We start from the raw sequence: 22,006 nt of genomic DNA, 5'->3' as shown, positions 1-22,006 counted from the left end.
AATGCTGGAATACTACCCTAGCATACTACAGGGAAAGCATCTTAGTTCTTATTTTTGAAGTCTAACACTCTACCCTATAAAGGGATTGCACGGGGCACTAGTAGAAGCCCACTGCAGCTTGTCCTAGGCAGTAGGAAAATAACAATATGATTTCATGAGGGTCAAGTATACTGCTGTACAGAAAGACACCAAACAGCCCAGAAGATTTATAGCTGGGAAATTGGAACTAATAACTGAAATGGCTGGTGCTATCAGAAGAACATCCACAATCCAACAAGTAACCCAGGGATGGTATGTAAAGCTCACGCCCCTTGCCAGTTTGTGCATAGAGTTATGAAGAGGGTAATGGAAAACACGCATTGATAGCAGAAAGATAGTCTGGGACCAAGACAGAAAGAGAGATAGAAAAACAATAAGTAGACAAGAGACAATGATAAACAGATATATTGGAGGTGAGAATGGAAAATGTTCTGCTATAGGAGTATGAAAGCCACTGTACAATTAAATCCAAGCAACAATCTAAAAAAAAAAGATTTCTTTTGATTTTCAGTGAGAGAAACAAGCATTTATGGTCACAGATGCTTTTTGTTCTCCAACTAACATTTATACCAAATAATGTTAGGCACTGTAATTCAGGAAACATTACCATATTTGTTTAATAATGGCTCATACAAATATTAGAAAGCTGTTATAGGATACTGAATTGAGCGGTATTACAAGTATAAAGAAAAAATAGCTACATTGTACAGGTTGGTGCATAAAAAAGTAGCCAGGTTCTTGTGTAAGTGTTATTATGAGTTTAATTAGTAATAAGAGAATAATAAATGTTATATTACAGTTTATAAATTAATCATTTTATTATTAGATTTTTCCATGTGATCCCCAGCATTGCCAACAACTTCTGGTGTACAAACAGAAAAGTTTCTTGCTTAACTTATTCACCAATTGCTGAAATGTGCATTTTACAGGAATACTTATGATGGGATACTATTTCAAAATGTCATCACGTGTCAGCTTTAAGGGACATGTACAGACATACAGCCATATAATCTGAATACACTGTTCCAATGAATATGGCAAGCACATACATACTTTAACAGAACTAACAAAGCAAAATGCTAGTGGGAACTCTAGCTGGCTTCTCCTGACTAAATTTGCTGTTGATAAAGGCTACTATTTTGTGTACCACCCTGTATATTGATATAGATTATAAGTTGTTGAAACTCACCATCCGTTTTAAGTGTTAGTGGTGTTGGTGGACTTAACACCTTAGCATTTGTGACTGTATTCTTCACCAGGCAAATATAGCTGCCGACATCAGAGGGTTGTACTTTGGAGATGTACAGGTTTCCTGTTTCTTGAGATATGAAACGACGACTGTCCTCTGCTACAAAGGAGGGGAATTCATTGAAAACCCAACTGTATGTGATCTCTAAAAAAAAAGAAAGAAATTGAATATTAGTATTAAACAATTCACAACACAGTTAACATGTTTAATGGAAACTGCAGCTACTTGTGGCTGGGAAAAGTTATGTCCTATTTTCCTACCCACATTTGTAAGTCTAGTAAATTGTTTATAAGAATTTCCTTTCTGAAGCTGTTACTGTTGAATGAATCAGTGACCCTTTAAGAATGTATTACTGCCCAGCCTTCTAAATTAAGCAATGCCTTAAAGAAAAACAGAGCAGAAGTATCCAGTCATCTGCCTGAATCACAAATTACCTATTAACAATTTTTCCTTTGCCACTGGTCAAATAGAGAAATGCTTTTTTTCATTTCATTAATGCAATTGCAGAACTGTAGATGGCCCCTTCTGTTGCTGTAGCCACACATTTTGATGCAGTAATTGTTTCTAAATAGTTTCTTTTACAAGTAGAGCAGAGTTATACTGAGTAAAATAATCATTTGAGGCTTAGTGGATACAGAAATCCTATTAACATTGGTGCAGTTATTTGTTTTTAAGCCAATCAATATTTGTTTTATATAGTATAATTAATGCCATGTGACATAAAAAGACCATCATAGAGCTAAAAATTATACATTATCAAAATGAAAAAGCCACGAATATTATAAAATTAAAATTGTACTACAATTACAAGCAAGCATGCATTATTGATAGATGTTAAGAGGAATCTGGAAAGAACCCAGCATCAAGGAAAGAGAACAACTTTACTTTACAAACAGTAGCAGGAAAAGTAGTAAGCATTCACCAGACGCTTTAAAGTGAGGGTTTGGGAATAGCGAAAGGAGCAACGTCAAAAGATATTAATAGTCCTAAGGGTTTATGGGATAAGCACTTTATATAATCTGGTGTGGTGGTGTTGACAGCTTGACAGGAAGGCATTGGAGTGTAATGTGATCTATGTGTTTGGCCCATTAGTACTTCAGATTAAAATGGCTTTAGCCAACTGATACTTAGTGCAGGAAGAATGTCGAAGTGGCATTGATAGAAAAGTACTTGACAAAAAATGAAAATATTATAAAGCACCACCAAATGAATAGAAGACGATTGAAAGGACTCTGGGACTGTTGTTTAAATGGTACAACACTGTAAATCGAAATCATTAATATGGTGTAAATGTTTGACTCCTAATTAAACATACTCGCAAGTATAACACCATGGCTGGTTTTGGGATGAAGTGATAGGATTAAACTTATAATGAGAAACTGATCTTTAATGGATTTTCTGCATAGCCCAAAGTAGTTTTGTCTTCTTATTATATTTTTGTATTTATTCAGATACCATATTCATGCCATAGACTTGCAATCAGCCCAGTATATCACACAGTCCGAAAAAGTTCTCTGTTTAAAAAAGAAAGATGTTTTGTTTACTTGAATACATACAAAAAATCTGTAGTAGTTGTACCTTACTAAGAGATAACTTAGCTCATGATGCTTTCAGTCTATCCATAATCCACTTCTACTGCCCTGGTGTCTATGCCGGTCTTCTCCATAATTCATTTCACAGCATTTGTTACTACGGAGTTCACTCCTCTGCATAACTTCAATGCCACTAGCTTCACTCAAAATGTATCACATCAAAGAGCACATCTGCGTTATTCTTTACCAGCCACATTACTGCTTGATCTCTGTTCCTAGAATATGCTCAAGTTCACCTTTACAATTATATCTCACAATGCGTGTTCACAACAAGGAAGTAAAAAAATAAACAGAAAAATATATAAGAAGAAAGTAAGGATGGTATGATGGTACACACACTTAGTAACATTCTGATCAATGGGTAGTTTAAATGTTATTGACGAAACTATTTGTTTAAAATATGTGCTTCCAAGGCTAGAAGCAGTCTCTGAATTGATTAGCTTGTGTCCTGATGCCAAACGAAAGGGTCATAAAGGCATGGTGATTGAGATCTTTGGTAATGCTGAGTGATTTAGTGTGACAACTGTTGATATGAATGGCTTCAACAGATAGTGAGTCCATTCCTGTAATTTCCTTCAGTGTGTAGATGATGCATCGAATGGCCTTGGGACTATGGGTTGATGTGTTTCTATTCCAAATTGTGATGTATCAAGTAATTTTACTTTTAGCAGCTTAGCAATGAAAGTAGTCCCAGCTTTCCTATCAATTTTATACAGGTTTCATGCAATTTCTATTATCATTTCATTATGTTTTCAAGCTTTACAGCAATAAATAAACAGAGATGAACTCTACTTGTCCATTCCAGATGGGCAATCCACTCATCTAAATGTGATATGTAGCTCATTATATCATTTCTATTGCAACAATAGTGGCTGAATGTGTCTAAAGGAACACATTCTCTGCTCATTGAAAAATTATAGCTAAATGGCAAAATTAGCACTGCCATGGAAGTGCACATTATTCATCATATATGAGAGAACCTCATCAAAAACTTTCTGAAGATGGTTTTAGTGGCGTTTCTTTGGATTATAATTAGGAAAAATGCTATAAGACTTTTAGTTCAACTGTATTATATAAACGGCTAAATGTCTTGCCCTAAAACTGTTCATGTTTAAAATATAATACTTGAATGTGGACATTATGTGAGTAGATGGTCATCTTCTTCATATTGGAGTAAAAAGTTTAGAACATTAGAACAATTGTGGCCATTCACCCCGTTAACCTCACCCATCCAATATACCTAGATTATCTTAAATAACATCAAGTTAAGATCTGAAGGTGTCTAAAGTTCTACTCTCTAACACACTACCTCGTGTTTCATTCCATGTGTCTATGATTCGTTGTGTGAAGAAAGACTTTGTAACATTTGTGCCAAAATTGCTCTTGACAAGTTTCCAAACATTATCCCCATGTTCTTCTTGCAGAATTTACTTTGAACTAACAGTGGAGATCCACTGTACTTTCATTATTGTAAACATTTCAATCATGTCCCCTCATGTCTGCTTGAACTGAAAACGTTCAACTCTTTCGATTTCTCCTCAAAGCTTACCCCTCTTAGTCCCAGATTTAGCTTAGTCACTCTTCACTGGACTTTCTCTAGTGCTGCTATGTCTTTTTTGTAATATGATGGCAAAAACCATACACAGTGATCCAGGTGAGGCCTCACTAGGGCATTATAAATCTTAAGCATACTCTCCATTGACCTATACAACACACATTGTAATATATAACCTAACATCAACCTATTAGCCATCTTGATTGCTTCTTTACTCCCAAGAAGATTTAACACATTAACATCATTGCAAAAAAAAAAACCAAACAAACAACTCCCAGCTCACTTTAGATTAATGGTACGACATGAATGTAATAATTGATTGCCTCTTATGAGGAATGTTTCTGGAAAACAGTCCTAGAAGAAAAGTCAACTGCCCTAGGGATTTTGAACCTTCCATAAGTCTCATCTAATAGTAATAGTAATAAGTCCTCACAGGTGGCGCAGTGGTAGTGCTGCTGCTTTGCAGTAAGGAGACTGTGGAAGATTGTGGGTTCGCTTCCCAGTTCCTCCCTGTGTGGATAGCGCTTTGAGTACTGAGAAAAGCGCTATATAAATGTAATGAATTATTAAGTTATTCCCACAATAACAATGGATGTCTGGTGACCCATGAGATAGTTGGGAACAACCCCCATAAGACAGCAAGAGAGACAGAGAGGGCAAACAAGAAAGAAATAAAAGGATGAAGAAGTTATGAAGCTTGTATGCACCTCTCATTCCACCCAACTACTGAATTGTGTTTGCACCCTGAAAAAATTACCTACATTCTATAAATAAATGAGGAATTGACAAAACCTGAAACTCTATTTGTCTGTTTTATTGGAGGTCATTTTCCACCTTTTGTTTTAAGTAGTATTTAATATTCACTGCATATTTGTGCTACTAAAAACAGATGTTGGTTAGCCATACATGTGTCTTTGAGGTTTTTTTAATTTAAAAAAGTGAAAAAAACTGATATATAATTTGAATAAATATCTGCTTTACTGTTAATAAATGAAAATAGTATTTTGAGCAACAACCTGGAGTTATCTGAAAGTATATAATACGAAGGCCCAGGTGGATAGAACTTTATCATAAGTGATATGGTGGCTTGGACCTCAGGTAGATTTCTGGCTGGAGTTCCTAATATGTTACCTCTAAAAACATGATTTTAGGTAAACTAGAATCACCTATCCATATACTGGCCTGGTATGAATGAAAAGAATGAGAGTGTGTATGTGTGCGCTACACAATGAACAGATGTGTCATCACAGTTTGGTTTCACACTTGTATCCATTTTTGGCTGAATCCTTGTTTTGCATAAAGCAGGACCATAAATCAGATGGAAGGGGGCTTCTCATAAATACATGGAAAGGCGTTCATGTTTAAAACAGAAAAATAAATCGTTATAGACTGTAACTGTTTAAACATAGAGTATTATTATGAGCTGTACTCCAGACACTTAACTGTAACTGTTCCTTACAATACATAACATTAAATATTTGTGTGACAATTTGCTCCTGGAACTGTGTTGCATGAATATGTTACAGTATGCTCAACTTTATTTCCTTCAGGAAAATAAATGAATCGTAGGCTCTCATTTGACACAGCCCAGACTGCTGGGTTCGTTCTTAATGCAGCAGACTTAAATAGCATGATTTATGCAGAGAAATTAATATTGCTAATTTTGCCCTTTTTAGCATTCATTAATAGTCAGTTTGCCAGGAACCAAATGAGAGGATTTAATTGTATGCTATTAGACTTTAGGGTGGAAAATGCAGTCTAAAAACACCACATCAGTATTATGATAAGCCAGGTGGTCTCGACTAAAAACAAGGCAGTAATGTAGTCAAGGCAAGATTTACATTGAAAATGTAATAATGTAAATTAAAGTAAACTCTCACATATGGCTGTATGTATTTTACATCATAAAAGAAGGAGGGTAATGTTTTAAACAACTCTTCATATACAGTACATTCATGAGACAAAGGGGGTTGATTTTTAGCACATTATGAATTCAGAAAAAGATGCCAGGCTTCAAACAGGGTACACTGGCCTTTCACAGCTAGTTTATATTTGTTGTTTAAGACAGTGGCCTAGCCTTTCACTATACAGTACTGGGTATTTGTGCTTTAAAAAGTTCTTGATCTGTCAGAGAAATATTTTTAAGCATAAATGCAATGGTTTTGACAACTTTTTACACTTTTTTTATATGCCAATATCAAACTTAAGGGAAACTGTACAAAAGTAAAAAGCAAAAAATAAATAAACATTTTATGGACTCTGGCAAAAACTGGTCTTTCAAAATATGTAAACATTTATGAAGTAACTGGATGACCAACTTAGTAATCACACTTGCCAACCAAATACCATTATTTATCTGTATAATCTTCTATCATTAGCTACATTTTTGTTTGGAAATCGCAACTTTTGCATGTCATCTTACAGTACAATACACAAACATTTAATGTTGAGGAAGCTTTGGATATGAAAATATGAGTTCTACATCTGAATTCTGAATTGGATGCTGACTTTGTGGGGTTTACATATTCTCCTAGTGCCTTGCTGGGATTCCGTCCATATCAAAGAGACTAATTTACCATTGATAACTGGCAATGGATGACACTCTTGCCCCCATGACACTGTATTGAAAGAAATCAGGCTTGCAAATTTGTTACTATAAAATATGAAAGCACATTTTCAAAAACACAGTCTTTCCAATAAGTATTTACTACATGAATTCTGAGTGTATTATATAGCATAATGAACTTCTCTTTGGCAATGGTTTGCCGAAAAAAATATTAAAAAGTGACCATACACAGAAGAAAACACAAGCCGTAAAGCCAGCGTGAATAGATGTCAGTGGGTAGAAAGGCCCATAATGTTCAGTACTTGTCTTAAAAGAGAACTCTCTGGCAGCACCAACATAAGTGTACCCTCATGGATGACTGTCCAAAGTCAGAAGAGTTACCCCAGGCCAGCAGGGGGGCAGCATATGATTATCATATGGGACAAGTTCATCTATACTTGCTGTTTTAGACAGTAGTTGGCATAGAAACCATAGCCCAATTCTTTCAGTGTTCATAATAGACTACCAGTGGAAGACCACTTTGGGATACCTATGGCAGTTCTGTTAAGTTGAGATCCAAGACCTGAGCACATTCTTTGGGGTGTGGAGGGAGGCACAGTTGAGACTGGGGTTGCAGTGATGGTCGTGTGATTTTGGTTTGGAGATAGTCTGTAAAATATTCTAATAAAAGGATACTCACAATGACTCTTTGCCTGGCTGAAGGGACAATAAGTAACAGGATTCCTCCAATAAAAAAGTGGCAACAGGAAGGTCCATTATGTTTTAAGTAATTAACTTCTACTGATTATAATGACATGGATTTGTCCGGTGTTGTTAATAAATGATGCAATTTGAGAGTGCATTTGTAACTGGGGCCACCAGATCAGACTCAGCATACAGTATGGCTCAATGCTTCTACAAAGAATATGTGATCTTGGAAGTAGGTCCTGTGGTCCCAAAATGTTGGTATAATGCCACATGTTTCTCACCAGTATGGTGAACTTAAAGATAGGAGGAAGGCAGGCAGGCAGTGGTTCAAATGAGAATGGGAATAATGGATGGAGTTAGATGAACAAGAAAGTAAGTGTTATAGTTACCTTGCCCAATAAACAAGGAACTAATTATTGTTTTGTTAAGGTCAGTTGGCTAATTAATGTAGTTTCTTGTTTTGCAATTCTTTTAATTCTCTTCCTTGTGTTCTTGAGTTCTTTAATAAATCGCCATTTTATAACATCTGGCTTCTCTAGCATTTATTCCGACTGTCAATGCCTCACTGAGTCTAGAGGAGAAATGGGTCAGACCTTAACTTACAGAATAGAAGAAGGCTAGCTGAGGATTAAAAGTGACAGAATTGGGAGGAAAAGGAAGAGTATACTGGTTTAATAGTCAGGAGAAGGATACTTGGAAGGTTGGTTACCTTAATTAACCCATTAGACTGATACTTGCCTTTATCTTTTTATCCAAGGAAGAATATTATATAACAAGAAATGATATTATATTTAGAGTATAACAGAAAAAGAAGAAAAACACCAATTTATTCAATGCACCTTAAGTCCATACGACTGTTTACCATTAAAAACTTGAACTAATGAAAGTACACATAATCTTTGGTATTATACTTGCCATGTTAATTGGTAATAGAGTAATTTTAAAATATTTGGTATTTCATGCCCTACATGTACCTTCAGTGCCTTTACTCTGTATCCGCATGAGTCTGAGACTCTCTTGACTGGTGCTCCCTTTCTTGAGCACATTCCTGTAAAGCCTGCTTCTCACACTCTGTCATTATTTTCAAGGTATACTTCTTGCCTCCTGTCAGGTTTTATACTCCCTGTCAGGGATCCATTAGGCGACAAAGGTGGCTGCTGACAGAGCTGTCATCGGAAAGGCTCCTGCTATGAAATTTAAGGGGCACGTGCTCCGGACAACGAAGGTGACCCGGGTCATAGAAGTATGATAATAATGTCCATGGTATGTATACAAAGGGGTGTTGTCTGTGTTCCTGAAGACACATGCACTTTGGACAGTGTTGGGGCCTCCAATTGGTCATCGAACTATGATGATGCTGAATGGGCACCTCTATCCACTGGTCGCCGTTTCTGAAAGTAAATGTGCACACCCTCTGTATACCAAGGGGCACATACTTCGTAAAGTCTGAGGTGTACACATTAAGAGACGTTGTTTGTGTTAATGAAGGGGTATAAACTCTGGATACCAAGGGGGACTCTACTACAGGTCATCAAAGTCTTATAATAATGACTACCCGCTTTAGACAACAAGTGGCAATGTCCATCAACCCTGTCTAGGGCTGCAAATGGGCTTCAACTGGCACCTTTGTCCTTTAAGGTGATCCTTTCAGCATGCCTCCTATTCCTATTCTACTCCTTGTGTGTCTCACACTTGCACTTCTACTTTTGATCACATCACCAAAGCCAAACTGACCAATCACACCAAAGCCAAAATGGTCAGTCAGACTGCTCAGAAGGTCTGGACATACACAAAGATCTTAGTGTTTTATTATACATCATATTTTTATTCAGAATTACAGTATTTAATCACTTTTCAAACTGCTGAAATGTAATTCTTGTTGCAGTGTGTTATAGTTATTGAGTAAGTTAATGGCAAGCCACATGGGCTTATTTTTAAAAAGACCAGGGGCCTCATGTATAATGCCATGCGTAGAATTCACACTAAAACATGGTGTACAGACAAAAACAGAAACGTGCGTATACACAAAAAAATCCAGATACATAAATCTGTGCATGCACAAACTTCCATGTTCTTCTTGACTCCTCCCATAATTTTGCATATTTTAATGTGCAAATTGATATAAATATCACCTTCCCTATTCAGTGTTTGGTTAAAAGACAATGTCCAAAGCACATGAAAAAAAGAATTTCAGCAAATGCGAAGAGGAGGCAAGGAAAAACATACTATTTGTTTGATTAAGCAGTAGTATAAGCAAAAGGAAGTTGATCAAGTGATACACAAACTCAAAAGGTCAAGCTCAGATGGTGCCTGAAATAAAAAAGAAGTGTCAGATATCAAGGTCAACATGAAAAGGCGAGTCATACCCCACCATCTGAGTGTCATACAGATCAGTATTAGGATACAGAGAAAAAAAAAAAAATTTGGGACACCGTGAAAAAAAAAGTTGAAATGTTTATTTTGTCAATAAAGTGGAATGTTGTACACTTAATCTTAAAATCAATGTTAAATTTACTAGATTTTCTCCGATCCCATCGTAACTAAAGCGGCGCGTTAAATGCTGCATATTCTATGTGTTCTTCTATTTGTTCTATGTTTGTGGATCAGTAAGTGCTTCTTAAATGGGCTTTCTCTTACGCCGACAGGACACAAAATATATTATGTTCATGATATTAACGCTCTCTGAACAATTTAAATACTAAGATGTATACTTGATTATCATTTTCATGATGAAATGAATTAAAGCATGTATTAAACAAGGGGGCATGGTGGCGCAGTGGTAGCGATGAGCTGGCACCCCGTCTAGAGATTGCTCCAGCAAAATGCCTGATGGCACGTGTACGACCCTCAATTACATAATTGAATGCAACAGTACTGTCTCTTTCAAATGTACCAACCCCCAATGCCTGTCCTTCCTTTTCTTTCTCTATGTAACCAATCGCCACACAGTAAGCACTATAATAAATATAAAGCCAGCTGTAAACATAGAACGCCAATTCTTCAAAACTTTTAAGGAACATGGAAATATCTTCGTAGTACATGTTTAATTATTCCATCTATCAATCCATCCAGGGTCGCGCCAGTCCCAGAAAGCATACAGTGCGAGGCAGGACCAATCCTTGAACGGGGCACCAGCTCATTGCTACTGCTGCACCACCATGTCCACAAATTTAATTATTAACAGTATACATTATTTAAATGAAGATAAAAATGTATCTGTATAATGTAATAAACATAGTTTAATGCATTAAATCTTAAACATGATATTACGAGCTCCAAGAAGATAGCTCTTAGAAATCTAAATCGACTTAGAAGCCAGTTGTCATCATTTGTAAATATGTGCTCGCTTCTATTCAATTGAAATTAATTCCTTTATTGTTATTTTATGGCACTATACAGTGAGATTCAAAATGCAACTCCTCCATAAACTAATTTTCCTATAAAATGATTTAAAAAAATAATGATAATACAAAAACAATGACAACTATACAATATGAAAGCATAAGTACAATATGCATGTACATATAGTGCAGATAAGCCAAATGGTTCATAAAGTGGCTCAGGTTGTGCAATATTACAACTGTAGTGCAAGTTTACAATGAGGTAATTGAAATTCTAAGTACAAACAGTTCTACCTGAAGCACCTGATGGACTGATTGAGTGTGTTTGTAGCTCTTGGGATGAAACTGTTTCTGAGTCTCGAGGTTCATGCCAGAAAGGCTCTGAAGTGTTTGCAGAATGGGAGAAATTTAAAAAGACTGTGCCCATGACTGAGGCACCGTGCGCTTTAAGTGCTCTCCAGGGTAGAAGCTGTATACTAATAATCATTTGCGCTCTTGAGACAACCCACTGTAGAGCTTTTTGATTAGCTGCTGTATACAGTAGCTGTGATTCCACACTCAAATAGTAGAGTGGGTTAAAATACTCTGAGTGGTTCACTGAGAGTAACAACGCTAAAGCAGCTATGGTATTTGGAATAGCTTGGCCATTTCGTGGACCATTAAATTATTACAGGTTGATTACAATCAGATGACTAACAATTTATAAACGATATGCAGTTAATTTCAGTGTATTTGATAAAGCCGCATCAGGGATGTGAGTCTAAAAATAAAGGGAAACCACACAGGAACAGTAGCATTGCAGTTTGCAAAACCAAGCCAAAAACTTGCATATGCAATGGTTTGAGCTGGTGTTAGAATGTGCATGGCTTTACATTAAGAAGTGAATCTTTTAATATAAGTTTCATGGAGGCTCATGAATATATGAGCTAATTTAAAACACTTGCCCATTGTCTTGGCAATTCCTGAACACATCATGTTGCATAAACAAATATGTCTACTTTTAACATGCTACCTCAGAATTAAAGTTTGATGGTCATCATTTTAAAAGAAACGTTAGTTCTACAAACCCACTGGATCTTTCTTGTCAAATTATGGCTAAAATTGTGGAAGTACTTTACCAAGAGGTCATTAGGGGTAGCAATTTTAGGTGGCTGCTAGCCTCTTTAATGACATCCTAATACAGAAGGTGCCTTCAGAATGGAATATAAACTTAAAAAAATGAAATTTGTCTTGACGCAGCAGTAAGGTTTAGGACTAAGTGGTCATTGTTCTATTATGCTATGTTATTTGTGGCGTACAAAGCCTGTTAAGAGAGCAAACGTAGCAGCAAAGCCAGCTGCACTCCACACCTCCATTCCAGATTGAGCACTAAATTGAATGGCTAAACTACAGTCCTACCAACACTTTGGTCAGTGCTTTACTTCAAATGACAATAAACATGCAAATCAAAGATGGAATGATATGTCTGCAGAAGCTTCTTCAAATGAAAAGGTACCCAAAAGGATAGTCATTTTAGGCTAGTAACACAAGCTGAACACTGACGGACTAAATAAGGCACTTACAAGCAGCTACTGGATCTGTAACTGGAAAAGACCACGATCCAATCACTAGAGACTACACTTTCCTTTAAAACTAGGTGCATTCATTTCCTCTGTCTCTTTGAAGTTGGAAGCTCATGACACATACTTCTGGAATAGAAAGCCACCCATTCTCTAGGGAGCAAAAACCTCATAAACTTTCTTTGAAGTTGCTCTCCAGTGAGCTTTTTAGCTGTCCTGAACTAGCTCAAAGATTCTCTCCTTCAAGCATAAGCTCTATGCCAGTCACTACACCTAGTTTAGGAAAATGGGGAAGAAGCCTTAATTCAAGAAGTGAAGTAATCTCTTGTTTCAGAAAACATCAGGCCTTTTTCCTATGAAGTTGCAGAGGACACCCAATGGGAGGAAGATAACACCACACCACAAAAAAGGAGACAAAGAGTATACTCCACGGCGTGGAGTTCTCATAGCCATGACACACAACACCACAGGACATTACCCTTAAAGGCTTGCAGTTGTAAAACTGATCATCTGTAGCAAAACAGATTAAACAGCTAAATACCTTTCTCATGTTTTATTGTTACTTTGAAACAAATTCATGAGTGTTTTAGGTTAATGTCTAGCTTTTACAAGCTTTTGACTAGATTGGAAATAAAAGCTTTGAACTGCACCGTAACAGTATCAATGTTTCTTACTCAAAACTGTGTATTAGAGTAGGTCAAGCTGTCTGTGAAGTCAGAGCAAAATTCAGAATAGTGGAGGCTAGTGAAAAAATTTGGGCGGGGGCAGTTTTTTGGGGGAATAAACTGAAGCAACATTTACCTTTTATATATTGCCTTTTACATCTATTTATTGTATAGTGCCTTTCATATCTACCTATCTGGTCATTTCACATGCTGTTGAGGTCCTCATTGTAGTGTCATTGCACATCTTGGCCTGTCCAGTACCAGAACCATAGGACAAATCCAGGCTAAAATGTATAATACCCCTTCCATCATGCTGCCCAATCTGATGCCAGCTTTCCCATTTGTACCATGCTCCAAAACGCCAGTCTGTGACATCTGTAAGCCCCTTATTCTTCCCATAACTTGCCCTACAGACAAGAAAAGGAACAGGTGCACTCGCCAGCAAAATTTTATACTAGACCTAGCTCTAAATTGCTCAGTTCACTGCCAACTTGCCCAGTTTCCCATTTCTGCCAAAACCCACACCATAATGTCTACACCCCCATCTCCTTAATCTTCCAATAACATGGACTTCTGTCTGTCCTATAACACATCCATAGCATAAGTCAATCCAAATCTTATTCTGTCTTTGCTAACAGAGTGCCCAGCCATTGCCCATTTCCACTGTATTCCATAAATCCACATCATACAATCACTAGTCCTCTGATTTTTCTCAAGTCTTGCATCCCAGTTTATCATTTACTACATCCACAGAGTCATTTTCACGCTAATTTTATTCTAGACTTGATGCCATTCTGCCCAGTCCTTTGCAAGTTTGCCACGCTTATCTCATCTGGGTATAAATTCACATTGTAAGATCCACAGACCCTCACATCTTAAAACATAACTCACACCCCAACCTGTCTTGCACTTCACCCACAGGGCAAGTCCTACCTAAATCTTATTCTGTCTTTATGGTCAGGATACATATAATTTATTTGAACATAAATTTTGCCCTCCTTTCCTTTAGGCCTGAAAATTTCATAATTACTTTCTGCCTAAATTGAGTAATTTCACTAAGCCTGCCAAAAAATTTAGCTTCATGCTACTGTCTAGATCAGTGTTTCCTAGCCTTTTTTTTTATCTATAGTGGCACACTTTTTGTCATCCCAAGACACGCCACTATCCTACTAACCATAACACATATAGAGTATATCTCATAAACTTGCTCAACAGCCTGAAGAGGCAGGACTACTGGAGAAGTCAGTAAAAAAAAAAGGAGCTCCGAGATCACCGTTCACTGACACGGCACTTAGTGAGCACTTTGGTGGCATCTCCAAGCTGCTTTGCCCATTTACCTGCCCTTCTCTGCCTCAGAGCTAATTTGTATGCTTTTAGGCCAGCTTCTCCAGGTAGACCTATCCTCCTCAGACAGGTCCCAACTCGCTGTGGAGCTTGCCCTGCTCAGGTTCAGACCCAAGTGATCTACACTATTATTTCCACGGCATGGCACACCTGGGTAGCTCTCACAGTGCACCACTCTGTGACGGTACACTGGTTGGAAAACACTGGTCTAGATGACTGCGGCTACTTTCATGTCTCTTACATTTTTCAGAAAGATGTTTTATGTCTCGTACCCCTGTCAATGTCCACAACACTTCTGTACCAAAACAGCAGGCAAAAAAGGCATTACTTACACCACATCCACTTAACCAACATTATTTATCATAACAAGAGTGGAAAAAGTCCATGTGTAAGCTCATCTTCTTTTTTTCTTCAAGTGATTTATGAACGGGTGTTTCATTAAAGAAATAACCAATATTTGTTTGTTTGCTGAAGCTCCATTTGAAGTTACCATTTCCTTAAAATCATGCGCGCTCATCAGTAGTTACATTAATGGCGGGTGTGAACTGTCAACCATGTGCATTAACATGAAATATGGTGTTGATGATTGTCCAATCACATTAGATTTAAAAACCTAAAACAGTACTAATTTACTGCCAATAAATGTGGGAGTGTCCGGGGTGCACATATCTGTATTCCTGGAAATATATGAAAGCAACCAATTATAGGGGAGCCTCAGATCACCTGCTTGCCAAAATATCCAGGACTTACATAGACTCTCATTTATCAAGCATCCTTCACTCTGGAAAAATACTTATTCATTCACACAATTATTTTTTTTTTTCACACATGTTGTGCAAATAAACACATTTCATGATTAGTTCGCATTGCCTAATTAATTTAACTAGAGTTTTTAAAATATTGGGGGGTATCACCCCAGTGCCCCACATTACAAACCACCACTGATTCTGAAATTAAAACACTAAAAGTAAAACTGCTCTAGCCTCTGCTGTGTTATATGTTTCTCCGTCTTGTTTTGCATCCCATCTTTTATGTTGTTATATATAGGTTATTTCTATAATCCTTGTTTATATCAATAAAACTTATTAAGTTTCTTAAAAAGAGAATGCTTCAGTTACTTTGTTTTAAGTCCAACAATCAGAACCACTACCTAGAGAGAAAGGTAAGAAAAATAAAATGGGAGCTATACTGAAATTATATAACATGACATTGGCAAATAAAAAAACAATAATTAATTCATTGATTCGAATATGTGAATCACTTCTTCTCACATACACTTTTCCTACAGTGAGACTGACAGAGAGAAAGAGTTATGCATGCTTGGGGGAAGTCGGTGAGTGTTTATCTGCAGAGTAAGTACTCATGAAGAATACGCGGAAAAAAAATTAGTAAATTTGCACAAAAAAACACATAAACTCTAAATTACACACACCCCTAACAGGGTCGTTGCCCTCTTTTTAGACATGGTTAACAGACAATAGGGTACCATTGTGCCAGTGGCATCTGACAGAAATTTCAATGCAGGGGTTAAAGACTCGAAAATTAATTTACTTTTAGAGAAAGAGTACATTCAGGGAAAACAATGCAAATCGTGGATTGTAAGCATATAATAAACACAAAGCAAAAGCTTTTATTTTTTGCACAAACTAAATCTGAGCTGCTTAAAGATTATGCAAAAGCTCCAAGTGCTGTTTTCCTCACGTTCTGGAGCTTAAACAATACAAGCAGCTCAGATCATGGAACTACAAGTGAATACAATAAGATATTTTTTCCTCACAATTAACAAAGGTGAACATTCTATTTATGTAATTCAGAGAGCCAGAAAATTACATATTCCACAAAGGCAGCATGACATTTTGAATTTTTGCAAGCATTTATGCTAATACACAAGAAAAAGCCAGTTTCCTCCAATGTCTAAAATAAGCCATGTTTTATGAAGAAATACTGCAAATGTGCAATACATTTTTCTTTTCTAAAACAAAGCTTTAATTGCCTTTCCATTTATATTCAAATTTTATTTTATTTTAATTGGATACTTCTGTTGTAGGGAACAATTTAATAGTATGTACAGCTTGAACTCTCTTATGGAACAATATACAGAAAAATGTATAACATATGTACTTTTTAATAGCTCCAGAATATTGTTATTTTCCCTTCACCAGTTCTGTACACAGTTTTAAACTACGAGACAATTATTTTAAAGTAACTGAATTAAATTGGAGTTTTTTTATATATTTTTACTTATCATATAATTATTACTATGTTTATACACTTTAAATACCTGTACTTCACACAACACTGAAATAACGAATATGAATTATTAGTCTTAGTTGCGTGTGTACAGGATGCTGAATAAATCATACAAGTACAATATAGTACTGTTGCAAGCCCCCTTTTATTGACTGGCTATAAAAGGTATAGATTTACTTGGTGAGAATATCTGACACTCTATTAATCAAAACCACCGAAATAATGAATATAATATAAGTATACCTGTAGTTAATACCTTCTTAGAAGCAAGTACAATTTATCTAATCTGTCCCGATTGTTCCATAGACACTATGCTTTATATGTTAGAGATTGTTGATAAGTTCTTGCTCTTTTTGCTCTAAAGCATCAAAACCTGATGTATTGTACTGAAGAGAACCAGTCGTTTGGACTATTGAGGCTGCTGTGGTGAGACGACATGAAAGCTTGGAACCCCATGCTGATTTAGGTGAGTATACAAACAAACATCTTACATTAACTTCTACATTCCAAAAAAAAAACAAACAAACAATGGTTAAACATAGTAATAACCAGCCACACTTAACTTGAAAATTTATGCACAGCTAAAGACAAAGTTTACAAAAGTGGAGATAAAGCTGTGCACAAAAAGTGCCAACACACAGCTAAACAGGACATTTAAGGAGATAGATATAAGGACAAGCTTAAAAAGTATTTTGGTATTAGTGATGGCTCATTCATTTGGAAAGGAATACACAGAATTAACAATTATAAATTAAAATCCCCTAACAAGCAGATCCCCCCTCTACTCAATCAGCCGAACAGGTTTTCAAGACACCCCCTTACCAAATACAGTTGGAGCCTACTATTGGCCTTGCTCCACCTAATCTGTTCTTCTTACATGTTTTTCCTAGCCCATCGATACAGTATCACAGAGCATGAACTTTGTTCACTCTTCTGGAGACAAAACTGGTCTAAAGCATCAAACATCCCTCCCTCCAAATTAAGACAGTGCTTTGTTTACAGATGTTTGTAATCCATCTTTGGATGAATGCAGAGTTGATGACTGTTTAAAGTATATAATACAGTTAATAAAAACATTTGAATGGTTAACTCTTTAATGTCTTATGTCTGTCATAGACTCTCTTTTTGACCTCCCTTCAGTTTGCTTTCTGCACCAACACTTTACTTGCAGATGTAGCTAACATGGCTCTCCACTACATTTTGCTGTACTTATACTCCCCAGGTCCTAATGCAAGGATTCTGTCAGTGGATTTTAGTTTAGCACATAGCACAATCATAGCACCAAAAATTCCTCCTTATTAACTTAAATGACTGTTCTATATACTTCTCTGTATTGGTATCTGATTTACTAAGAAACAGATGTCAGACAGTAAAACTGGGTGAATATCGGGCATAGTCCCTGATTCTGAGAAATGGGTCACATCAGAGATGTGTTCTATCTCGTTTTTATCTCTCTCTATACCTATTAACACTCTTAAGTGACCCATGTGTACAAATGTGTATATTTAATGATGACACTACCCTAATCAGCCTGATCACAAATAGATATGAGAAATCATATCTGTTGGCGAGGTTGTTTCACAGGTGTTCTTTACATGGAGTTTTGTGACCATGTGGAATTCCTTTGGGAGAACATGCAAAACTATGTAGGAGAACTGTTTTCTCCCACTGTCCAAAAACGTACAGTTTAGGTGAACTGGAGCTGCTAAATTGGCCCTTGATGTTTGTATTTGCCCAGTGATGGGTTGGTGCCTATGGATTGCCCATGGACTGATTCTGCTTTGCTCCCTATGATTGCTGGGATAGGCTCCACGTGCCCCACAGCCCTGCCCTGGATGAGCAGATTATGGCAGATAGATGGATTAAAAAAATAATTCAAACATGCCAAAAAAACACTTGGACTCAAGTAGATACAGAACAATAGAGCTGTCATTAAAAGCATTTTCAGTTCCTCCATAATAGTCTGGCTTGGCAGTGCAACTGCAGAATTCTCATCAAAAAGTAGAAAGTTCTAAAACCTAGGATCAATTCAGGAACCTAATACTCCTCAGGTTAGCAAGTGAGTTGGCAATACAATTAAAGACCAAACTCACCTTGGGTAACCTCCTATTTCAATTATTACCATCACAAAATGTTACCATTCACTCAGGGCATGAAGCTCTTAGCATGGACATAATTACTTTCTTCCACTGCAGTCGATCTGGTAAATCACAACTCTTGATTCACCTCTTTGTCCAAATTCCTCCTTCCTGCCTAATGTATGTTTACCTTTAAAGACTTATTTGGTATGGGGTATGAGTGCATCTCAATACACTGTCATATTGTTTTACGTATTTATTATGCTTTTGCACACTGTAGTAAGCATACTGCTATGTATATAATGTTTTGATTTGGTCAAATGGTGTTTTGATATTGTCATATCAATGCCTGTAACATAAAGACATTCATTTCAGCTATGATGTCTCACAATAAAGTTCAGTTCAAGTTCAGATAAGTTTAATTCAATGATTGTTTTAAATTATAACTTAAAGAATTATTTTATAGCTTACAACAGATCATGCAAGCTATTAGTATAAAATTAACAAACATGCTGGACTTAATGTAAAAATAATAAAGTAGTACCCATTTTTCTAACTAAATTTAATTACATGTAATAATATGATAAAGTGCTTAAGATGCTTCAAGATGCCTACATTTGACCAGCTACTCAAATTAAAGAAGCAGTGCAGAATTAATTGGCTACTTGGTTGAAAATGTCATCTAATATACCAAAAGCTTACATGACACGGTACAATAGGTAAAAAAACAGAAAAATGTAAGAATAGTGTGGATTTATATGGCTGTTGTCTTAATTTAATATTTTGACATACCTTCATATGCTTTTGAACATTTTTATATCAAGGTCAAGGTTACTTTATTGTCATCAGCAACTGTGTACACTTACATAGTGACATGAGACAATGTATCTGAATGAGCCACATTGTAACATATAGCAACATACAACAAAGTGCAAGCTGTGGCAGAAGCAATACAATAAATAGACAATAGACAATAAATACAATTATGAGACAAACACAATAAATACAATAACTAGATGAATAGACAGTGCAACAATGTAACAGTATAGTGTGAAAGGGAATACCCTACAAAGACACTTGGTTAGACAGGAACTAGACATTTTTATGCATTCAAAATTTGGATGGCCTGCAGCATGAAATTGTTATTCAGTCATGCAGAACCAGATTGGAAATTACGATAACCATTTTCCGGATGGTAGTAAGAGAGAAGAGACCATGTAACCAGTGGGAATGGTCTTTTGTAATGTTACTGGCTCTGTTACAGTAGTGGGTTTGGTAAATGACTTTCAGAGGAGGAAATAATGCACCAATAATCTTCTCAGCTGCCCTCACTATCCGCTTTCAAGTCGTCCAGTTGCATACTCACAACATCCAAAGCACATGTATTTTTACAAAAATATTACTAATTAAACCACTTCTGGAATATGCTCTCATGAACAAAAATTGAAGGCACTGAGACAAGAACGAGTGTTTAAATTGCAGTCCCACCCCTCATTATTACATTGATATTCATAGTGGTGGGCCAGAACTGAAGTACCATGGGAATATTTAGTGGCATTGTATGAAACTGCACAGATAAATTGACCCTCTGCTTGTTGAAGCATGTCAAATATACACAAGTATAAGGCACATTCTCTTCCTGATAATGATTTCACTTGCTCTTCTTTAACCTTGAATTCTTTAGTTATACTTGTCTGTTATTGCACTTAGCAATGTTGACATCGCATGAAACACAATGTTTGCCAATTAATAAGGTGTAACTGGGCTGGTGTCATAACAATTGAATGAGGTGGGTTTTCCTGTTGAAGGCCCTCCAGAGAGAGGAGGGACCTGACAAGATCATCTGCCTACTTCAGAAAACATGAAAACTCAAGCAGCTGCAATTGAACCAATGGTGCATTCTCAACAGACTTCCCTATTCGGACAGGTGTCCGACAAGGCTGCTACATATCAAGCCTACTGTTCAAAACAGTGCTCCATTCAGTAATGCAGAAAACATTTGATGGACATCAAGGGGTATAGTACAGAGTCAATGGATTTGTCATGGACCTTATGTTCACTGATGACAGTGCCATCCTTGCAGACAGTGATGCTGAAGCTAAAGATACTCTGCAAACAGTTGCAAATCAGGCACGACTGTATGGGCTGAAAATCAAAGTCGAAAAAATTGATGTAATGATGTATGATGGGTCTCCAGCTGCAGTTCACCTTAATGGCATTCAGCTTAAACAAGTAGTGGAGTTCAAATATCTTGGGTCAGTTATACAGGAGAAGAAAATAGGCACTAGCTCCAAGGCTCTCAGCCAAATCAGCCAAGCCGTTGCTGCCTTTGGGTTGCTAAACTGATGCCTTTGGTGAAAAAACAATATAACAACTAAAACTTAGATGTGACTCTTCCGAGCACTCCTCATCTTTGTCCTCCTCTATGGCTCAGAGACCTTGATGGTTTTGCAGGTAGACCTCAACAAGTTAGAAACATTCCTGATGCAATGAAAATTCTCTGAATCTTGCAAAAAGACTGCCTCCGAAATGCAACGATAAGGATCAGATGCCTCCAACAACTCGGTATAGTTGAGGAAATTTGGAAAAGAAGACTATGCTGGTTTGGCCATGTGTGCAGCATGAACGAAAAACGACTCCCTTACCAAATGCTATGGCGAAACCACCCAGCAACTTGGAATGTACAGAGAAATGTACTTACAAAAACTTGGACACATCAAGTTGAGGATGACCTTAAACGACATCAACTGAGCTTAACGGAGGTCAAGGAGACAGCACAAGATCGAAAACAGCTGGAAGCAAATCATGTGGGATGTCCTATACCCATCGGCACCTAGCACAGCCTCATGCAGTTTGCTGCTAAAGGACTGATGACAACTATGGACAGGTGAGTTGCCAGGTCTTCAATGCTAATGTTTGATTTTGTTTGAGTGTGTTCAATTCATTCAAAAGAGCATTTTCCAGAAAAGATTTGTTGAACATTATTTTAGTAAAAACACAAGTGTTTGGGACGTTGTGAGCATACTTCAGGATGACTTGACATGTGGACTATGAGCTATTACAAGCCTGATGGGGAAAGCA

The 22,006-nt window shown here is 36.8% G+C and overlaps 1 protein-coding gene across 4 annotated transcripts in view; it reads right to left on the bottom strand.

Annotated features, from left to right (window-relative positions):
- The window catches only part of cntn5 (contactin 5), a 1,396,083-nt gene that overhangs the window by 465,455 nt on the left and 908,622 nt on the right, over positions 1-22,006 (bottom strand). For all 4 annotated transcript variants that reach the window (XM_051926456.1, XM_028800281.2, XM_051926458.1 and 1 more), the window contains one exon: positions 1,229-1,432. In XM_051926456.1, the coding sequence (XP_051782416.1) occupies positions 1,229-1,432 (204 nt within the window). The remainder of the gene's footprint in view (positions 1-1,228; positions 1,433-22,006) is intronic.

Source organism: Erpetoichthys calabaricus, chromosome 4 (assembly GCF_900747795.2).
Source record: "Erpetoichthys calabaricus chromosome 4, fErpCal1.3, whole genome shotgun sequence".
NCBI lineage: Eukaryota > Metazoa > Chordata > Cladistia > Polypteriformes > Polypteridae > Erpetoichthys > Erpetoichthys calabaricus.
The sequence above is the reverse complement of the archived record's forward strand: the minus strand, read 5'-3'. Positions and strand labels throughout refer to the sequence as shown.